The sequence below is a fragment of the Dermacentor albipictus genome, unplaced genomic scaffold (assembly GCF_038994185.2).
Source record: "Dermacentor albipictus isolate Rhodes 1998 colony unplaced genomic scaffold, USDA_Dalb.pri_finalv2 scaffold_17, whole genome shotgun sequence".
Lineage (NCBI taxonomy): Eukaryota > Metazoa > Arthropoda > Arachnida > Ixodida > Ixodidae > Dermacentor > Dermacentor albipictus.
Window position 1 is genome coordinate 3,736,881 of NW_027225571.1, and position 9,039 is coordinate 3,745,919.

The 9,039-nt window shown below is 47.3% G+C and overlaps 1 protein-coding gene and 1 pseudogene across 1 annotated transcript; one reads left to right on the forward strand and one right to left on the reverse strand.

The window, feature by feature from the left end:
• Positions 1-286: 286 nt before the first annotated feature.
• LOC135896193 (E3 ubiquitin-protein ligase MARCHF2-like) lies at positions 287-1,735 on the reverse strand. The gene has a single exon (XM_065424561.2). The coding sequence runs from the start codon at positions 1,676-1,678 to the stop codon at positions 704-706; it is 975 nt and encodes a 324-aa protein (XP_065280633.1). The 5' UTR covers positions 1,679-1,735; the 3' UTR covers positions 287-703.
• A 5,201-nt stretch (positions 1,736-6,936) lies between these two features.
• Positions 6,937-8,664, forward strand: LOC135896186 (uncharacterized; annotated as a pseudogene).
• Positions 8,665-9,039: the final 375 nt, after the last annotated feature.

Genomic DNA, 9,039 nt, shown 5'->3' on the forward strand with positions numbered 1-9,039 from the left:
GTGTTCATTTTTGCTATTTATTTGTCTCTGGATATAAAACACAATGTATGTGCACCTTTATACGCAATGTGATTTGTTAAAAAAATTCCCCTCCTGCTTCTACCACGTTAACTGGTCTGCAGGATGTATAAATAAATAAAATATCGGTCATAAGAGCGCGTAGAACACGTATTGCTACCAGCTAATGCTCTTTCTGCGGTTCACTATACCTGAAAATGACGTACACTTGAATTAACTCTCACAAAATTATAAACTGCGTAAATCGAACCGGAGATTACACCATGTGTTATACATAAAAGTCATGATTTTATTTGCATGAAGGCGGACTATTAAAAATGATGGAACAAAATAGCCATACGACACTTATGATTTTCAAGCACAGGTGAAGAAAAGAAATTGCAAAATGAATAGCTCGTCTTCAACAAACTCCAGCATTAAAATGATCAATAAACCTCAGCAACACCTCCATGCATTCAACACTACCACTACACAGTCTGCGGGAGCCTCAAACACGAAGCTGGTCTCCTGCAGGCCTAGATAGCAGGTCTTCTGGCAAAGCGGTGTTGACGGCGTTTCCAACGGCGTTCTTTAGCCGCCTCTATTTTGACGGCCTGTTGTAGGCATATCCTCTGTCGCATTGATTCTAGCGGGTACGACGCCCACAGGACGTCGATATTTCTCCGGCTGCCCGTGCGTCACTGGGTTATGTCCCGCCAACAGTCACTTTTCTGACTGACGTCACCGCCACTATCCGGCGCACCGGGTTCTCCAACTGCCACGCCATGAACGAATGATACCGACTGCTTAGCCTGTTGGACAAACAAATCAAGCAATTACCGTGGAAGGCGCCGGTTGCGAAAATCACGACGATTTTCCAGACAAGACCGCTCCAATCACGCGCTTCCAACGCTCTCCTAAGGTTGACGAAGGAGAATAAGGCGGCTGATGTGATTATGGCGAAGTAGAACAGGTCCATCAGCAGCGCTTGTCGCAGCCGCCCGTCGCTCTGCCAAACATAGTGGAAGAACCGGCGCGCGCTCCCGGGTTGGGCCGCCATCGGGAAATGCTCACCGCAGAGCTCGCAGATGTCGACGTTCCGCTCGTTCAGCCAGTGCTCCAGGCAGGACACATGCACGAAGGCCATGGTGCCAGTGCAGCTGCAGGGGGACACGAGTGGATCCTCCTGGTCGCCTTCATAGCAGATTCGGCAGATGGGTCCACTGTTCACAGCCCCGTTTAGGTCACCACTTGGCTTATCGGGAGAGACGCAGTCCCGCGCGGAGTCATCCTCCAAGTCGTTCATAACTTCAGGGCTTTTCAGCAACGGCTGTCGAACGTCCTTGGACAGTGCGGCGACGTTCGTTTGCCCTGCGTGCTCTTCGCCCTCCAGGCTAGAGCCCACGTATGGTGGCGAGGGGGTGACTACACCTGATTGAGAAGGCTCAGAGTCAGAGCACGGAATGTGGCGAGCACCATCAGTCTCTGGGTATTGCGAAGAGGAAGGCAAAGAAGAGGGAACGAGGCAACTCTTCTCTTTGGGTGATGAATCGCGATCGCCGCGGTGGCATCGATTTCGCAGCGTTCGTACGGTAACTTGACGAAAACACAAGTGGTGGTCGCGCTTAGTAGATTCCGCGCGTGTTTCCTTGTTCGAGTTCTCGTTGTGCTCACTGGCCATTATGCTGTCCTTCTGCCACTTCTGCTCTCAAAAGATACGAATGCCTGCACAAAGCGGCTGGCAGTGCTATTTATACCGGTCTCTTCCTTTGCACTCTGCTGTGCAATGTCATCCACCTGTGAATATAAGTCTGTGGAAATCTGTGTCACCTTCTCGCCTTCCATTAACAAACAATAGCGCAACATATATATTGCACAGTAACGGTGCGGTCAGTGACACGCAGTGTTACATTGTGCTCAGTGTTTATGCACATCGAGTGCCCCTCGCTATCAATGAAAGCGAGGCTAATTTAGTATTTGGGCCTAAAAGAACGTATCAGCCCTTTAAAGAGACCCTGGCCATCTCATGATAAAGGAGCTCTTGCGCTGCAGGGAACTATTGGCCATTCGCAAAAGGCGTTGCTGCCATATCAGTGCCCACGTCAAAAGTACCGGCCGCCGCTATTTTTCTGTGAGTTGGCAAGCAGAAAACATTCTAATTAGCAACGCACGCATGGATGTTGCAGCATTGTATTATGCGCAGACGCCTGACAAAACAGCGACTGCAGGACCGATATGTCGATGAGTCCACACGTTAGTATTTAACCCGAGTAGAAAACCAGAAAGACGGTATCATCCCTGTGAAGCCAGAATGGTCCCACACCAGGTTTGAGCCTTGCTAACAAGCAACTGTGGTACGTAGCGTGCGCGGTAACTATTGTGCCTGCAAAATATTACACCGATGTAGCTGCAAAAGGCTACATCGGTGTAAGGGGCCACTCCGATAACAACTGGAGATGACGTCACACGTTTGGCGTCACACTGTCACAGCCCAAATGGCCAGCACCGGTGTGAAAACTTCGGCGTTCCCGCGAAATGCTGTGCGGAAAACAGGCTCTGGAATATTGCAAGAACGAAGACAAGAAAGAAAAGGACGAGTTGCGTAAAAACATGGACTCCGACAACAAGAATACTAGTAGCTTAATAGAACAAAAGACGTTGTGGTTCCTACAGGGCAGCCTTGCTGACGATCATCATCTGCTCTCCTAAAAAATTTAGTATTTTTGTGGTTGGTGTCCGTGTTGACTACACACTTATGTCGTGATGATTCCTGACTGGAAGAGCGTTCGCGAAACCATCAATTTCTAGAAAAAATGCAGTGTTGGTCCAAAATACTTAGATAGATAGTACTTTTATTCATGTCAATTCTCGTACACCAAAATCAGGCCTACCAAAGCCTCACCAAGGGCTTGAGTGGCAGCGCCTGGCAGACGGCGAACATTACCAAAACAAAGGAAAATAGACATGGTTGCAACGAACTCGACAAACAAACAAAAAAAAAATTAACAACTCATAGAGACAGATATAGAAACATAATCACAACAGCAAAAGGATGACAGTAATGCGAAATTAAGAGAGTAACACTCGATTAAATCATTATGGGGCAGGAAGTAACGCGGAGACATACCGCAACATTTTTTTCAGGGTGTATTTTGTTCTCATACGGAATACACTAGGTGGCATACTATTGAAACAGGCAGGTACGTAGTATTGACGCGTGCGCTTTCCGTATCGGGTTGAGGAGCGAGGAATGCAGTAACGGTATTTAGGTCTTAAATCACGTGCAGGAACATATGGAATGGTGAACTGACTGTACCAGAAATGTTTAAGCACAATAGTTTCTGTTAATAGAGCGTTAAAATTTGGAACCTTTAATCTTCTAAAAATATCAATGTTATTACCAATGGGCAGGTCGTAGGCAATATTCTTTAAAAGTAAACGTAGAAGCGAATTCACCCTGCGCTGCCAACGAACCGTGCAGTGACCATAAATAGTGATTCCGTATCTAAGCACACTATAAGCTAGAGCGTGTGTAACACATTTACGGACAGAAAAAGGCATAAAGTATCTAATATTATACAGGACACAAGATACAGCGCGAAGTCTTTGACAAACAAAAGAAAGGTGCGAGTTCCAAGACAGATCACTGTCAAAGATCAGGCCAAGATATTTGACCGAATACGCATATTTTACTGGTACACAGTTACAATGAGAACAGGAGGAAGTGTGCAAATAAACAGGATGACTCAACTCAATTTTTTTAAAGGGTTATGAAAACATATAAGTTGCGTTTTAGAAGTATTAACATTGATAAGGTTAGACTTAAACCAGTCCATGGCTTTAATTGCTGCCATCTGTAATGCAGTAACAGCATCAGTGTATTTCTTTGCGCGCGCCACAATGACAGTGTCGTCGGCATACTGAAACAATGAAACAGGCACATTGTTAGCAAGATCATTAACGTATAGATTGAATAACAAAGGACTCAATATAGAACCTTGTGGGACTCCGGAAGTAATTGCCGTGAAATCGCTATGGAATCTTGAAATCGACACATACTGGCGCCTATCTTGTAAAAAGTTAGTAAGTAAGTGTAGAAACGAACCTCGAAATCCCAATGCAGAAAGTTTATCAAGCAGAAGAACGTGGCAGATGCTATCGAAGGCCTTGCTTACGTCAAGAAAAAGAGAGCATACGACTTCATTCTTATCAAAAGCTGAATTTAGTGTGTCAGAGAATTCTTCAAGAAGATCTGTTGTTCCTTTTCCTGGTATGAAGCCATACTGACAAGGTGATAGGACATTGTGCGTATTCAAAAAATTAGTCATGGTAAGTAATAGATGCTTTTCAAAAATTTGGCCAATGCATGGTAGAATAGAGATAGGTCGATAATTGCTCATCATGTTTCTGGAGCCGCCCTTATACAAAGGTATAACTTTAGCAGTTTTCATTGAAGTCGGTATTATACCTCTGGAAATGATACTATTAAGCATAACTAGTAGGACACCCTTAATCGCTTCAAAATTTCTGCACAATTCAGAAACAGTGAGGCCGTCATGACCAGGAGACTTGCTACGTTTAAGACTGAAAAGTATACACCTTAAATCACTTTCGGTAATGTCAGGAAGGAAAGCAGATTCCAGCACACTGGGAGGCATAGGACAGTCATTAGGCGGGGTACGAGATGCACCAGAGACCAGAGAAAATAGTTTGTTAAAGTCATTCGCAATGCTCTGTCCATCTTTATGGAAATGAGATATGAAATATGTATCATTATAGATAGCAGCGCTCATTCCTTTCAGGTTATTCACCAATGACCATGTTTTCTTGCTGTTAAAACGTGCGTCGTTAAACTGAGACCTAAAGTGATTGCGCTTGGCCACACGGATCATGGCATTAACTCGGTTTCGTTCATGTTTAAACTGCAGTCGTAGTTCAGAACAGTTTGGAGCACGTCTTGATCGAGCCCAGAGCAGATCTTTCTCTTTGATGGCTTCCAGTATTACGGGTGACATCCACTTGTCTAAATTTCGTTGCTTAATGGTCACCATGCGTGAAGATTCGGCTTTGTGTGAACGAAAAACCTCGACGAAACTGTCATATAAGTCTGCAGGGGACACATTGTCAATAAAAGAAGCCCAATCGTACTTTGCTATTCTTTCATCGAAACGCTTATAATCAAGTACTGATACGCTTTGGTGGCTGCGCAAAGGTGCATGGTGGCTGGAACCATCCGTTAACGAGCAGCAGACGAAATAGTGATCTGCAAGCTTGAGTTCAACAACAGCAGACCGCACCAACAGGTTTTGAGAACGCACGTTTATGTGGTCGATGCAAGACGACACTAGCTGCCCAGATAAGTATTCCTCACGTGTAGGGCTGTGGATTCTAGTCTCTAGTCCCCACTTTGATAAAGTGTCAAGATAATCTGCGACCGTTGGCACAGTTGGGCGTAGAATATCGATATTCATATCCCCGATAATGCACACGTGTTCTTCACTGGAAAACGAAGATATTGCAGAATCAAGCTCAGCTAAAAAGATTCGACCGTTACAACACGGAGGGCGGTAAATTGCGGGTAGAATCAACGACAACCAAGGTGTACTTAGGCGGAGCGCAACTACTTCTGCTTGAGTAAATGGAATACTAATTTCGGAAACGGACCAAGAATCTTTATTAAAAACTGCGATTCCTCCTCCTGTTCGTTGTAGACGAGTATAAGAATGTAATTGGTAACCTGGCAGCGAGAAATTTGGTAACACATCTGACGAAACGTTCACTTCCGTGAGAGCAACAACGTCAAAATTAGAATGAAAAGGGTGAATCAGCGCACAAAAATGGTCCCAATGCTTCCGTATACTGCGAATATTAACGTGAGTAAACTGAAATGAATTGCCTGTGTGATGCTGAAAGAACTTCTGGACTTCAGAAAAATTAGAACACTTCACGAAACCAATGTCAGACATGGTTATGTTAGTAACATAGTTATGTTATGTTAGTACTTGTGGCAGTCTTCGTGAAACGAAGATTTAGGCAGGCGGTTAATAAAGGCTATACAATCATGCAAAGATTGTGCAACAACAAGGCTACACAACAACTTACAACGGTGTTTATTGTCGTCTTGTTTATTGTTGTAGATTGTTTTTTCAACACAAATGCCACACCTTTAAAATCCCGAAACATTTATATTTATGCCTAGAATGAGCCAGGCCTAACGCTCGAACAAGTGGACCCCACGCATGGCAATAATGGATTGACGACGAAGTAATGACGATGGCGGAATGACGACGACACCGTGAGGGCGACGGCGTGACCATGGTGAAACCATCACGACTGCATGACGCCCAATGTATTGTGAGTGACGTGATGGTGCTTTGCCCAGTTGGTGTGGGCTGCTACAGATGGCGCAACGTGACCTGCGCAACAAGCAGCCGCAGCGACATCGTCACCTACCTTGTCCTGCTTCCGTTTCCGGGAGCCTCGCTTGTTTTTTGCTGTTTGCCCGCGATGGGCGAGGCAGTGAAGCCATTGTCGCTGGAGTGTGTTAAATGTAACCTTAGCCCGCATTAAACCGTTACCCTACTATGCGAGTCTTCCTGCGTTCAGCCCAAGCCTCACATCTGGCGCAGTCGACCGCGAACCTCTGCCAAGCCATTCAGTCACGACAGCGCAAGAACGACGGTCAGTACGCCTCTTCAGCCGCATTCGTCATTGTAGTCGCGCCCTCAATCCGCCGAAGACTCACGCCTGAAGATACTTCTGCCATTTTACCGCTCGTCTGTGTTCACTCCGCATAAGAAGAAAAGCACGGCCGTCAGATGAAGAGTGCCGTGAATGTTCACAACTAGCCCGGAACTAACTTGAATCCCGCGCATAACCTGTTGCTTAGCGCTCACTCGCCTAGTCTCGCGTGCGCCCAGCCTTACTTTGCGGTGCATCATGCCAGGAATTATTTGGGAGGAGCTTGACTAAACGACCATGTCGCGTCTCGGAGTCGACCTTATCCGCGATGAATTGGCCCGACGCGAATTAGAGAGCACCGGCTGTAAGGAAGAGCTCATTCAGCGCCTCGAAGCCGACATTCACCAACGTCGTGAGGCAACGCCACGGTCAAGCGTGGAGAGGGCGTTTACCACGGGCAACTCAGGTTTGACCCTTGATACAGCGACGCTCGAAAGTCTGGCACTTCTGTTTCAGCAGCTGCCACGCCCCTCGAGAACAGTTACCACACTGCCAGACCTGTCGTCATCGATTACTTACCTCGATCAGTCTCCAGCACAAAATGTTAATGTCTGGCTCAATGACGTCCGCCGGGTACAGCAGCTTGCCGCATGGGACGACGCCACCACCCGTCTCATTGCCGCAAGCAAACTAAAAGGCACAGCTCGTAATTGTCACCTTGCTTTTGGAAATCACCATTTAACCTGGGAAACATGGAGCGCCGCCCTGAAGGAAACATTTTCATCGGAGCTGACCCTCATGGAATGGCAGGAACGCGTCATAAAGACCAGACAGGGCCCAGGCGAGAGCCCACAAGAGTACGCTTACGCAAAGCTGCGTGTGGTTGAAAGCTGCCCCGTCACCCTTAGCGACGCCCAGAAGATTGATTACCTACTACAAGGTCTTCAAGAACCACATGTCATTGCGGCCATCGCGGCTAATAGGCCGTTAACAGTGCGTGACTTCATGTCCACGTGCTTAAGCCTAGAAAAGTGCACTCAACGTGCCCATGACAGGGCAAGCGTAAAGCAACCGCTGGTTCCACAGAAGCCACCCCCTCGTTCATCTCAACGTCGCAATTCAGAACGTCAGCAATATAACTTCCAGCCAACAGCTACAACAGCACAGCCAAGACAGCGCATTTCCGAGTTGCCCAAGGAACATCAGGAACGAAGATACGAAGCCATTTCTGTACAGTATGGGGCTCCAGCGTTCCGGAGCGGCCAAGACATCGCACAAGCAACCTGTTACAAATGCAAAGAGTTAGGGCATTTGGCGTCGGCATGTCCCTCGCGTAGCAACAGGGCACCACCGTCAACCATCTCTGATGGCCAACAGCCACGGGCCTTTCACATTATGCCTGAAAAACTTGAAGGCTCCCAACATGAATGTCCATTTTTCATGGCGGCCAGTGCAGGAGTCGGAGAACATGAAGCATATCCGGACTCTGGCTCGAACGTGACATTGATTTCTAAAGGCTACCTTCAGCAATGATCTTGCCATGGACTGATTTCCCTCTTGCCGTCGTTGGAGGTGGTACAGCGGTACCAGTTGGGTCCGCCCTCCTTAAGATAACTATTGGCCCCATCACTGGTGTGGTTGAGGCAGCAGTTGTGGAGAACGTCCTACCCCTTATTCTGGGTGAAGACTGGTTTTTGGCAGCACGAGCCCGCTTGATCTTCCAGACGCCAGAGCCCACTCAGCTACAACATCTAGCCACGGGTGTAACGCTTCTAGCCGCTCAGCGTCTGGTCCCGCGAATGGCCAATGCCGTCATTTTAGCCCGATCAAAACTTTTTGCGCCGGCAGAAGCAACATCGCAAGACTGTCTACAACGAGAACCCTTACCTTCGCCAGAAGAGCCTCCTTGGCAAGTTTTGGCGGCGAAGACAGTGCCGCTGGAAAGCGGCACTGCCACACTACAAGCCTGCACTACGGTGCTTGTGACCATCCACCCCGAACTTCCACCAGCCAGCCTAGGCAGCCAGCTCTCCCCTGAACAGCAGTCTGTCATTGCTGACATACTGGCCAAGAATAATGCCGTCTTTTCTCGCCATGAAAATGACATTGGTCACTTCACCGACACTCAACATCGCATTGATTCGCTGCCCAATACTGTGCCGTGCAGCCGCAGCCCTTACAGATATACGCTAGAAGACAGGCAATTCCTCGAAAGGCAAATTAAAAAGCTTCTTGCTCAAAATATCATCCTCCCTGCATCTGGCCCGTGGGCATTCCCAGTCGTTGTGGTGTCTCGCAATGGAAAGAAACGCTTGTGTGTGAATTACATTCCACTTAATGAACGTACGATCAAGGTTGTGC

Bases quoted from the DNA above. Each gene is read 5' to 3' on its own strand.
- LOC135896193 (XM_065424561.2), bottom strand. From the start codon at position 1,678: ATGGCCAGTGAGCACAACGAGAACTCGAACAAGGAAACACGCGCGGAA.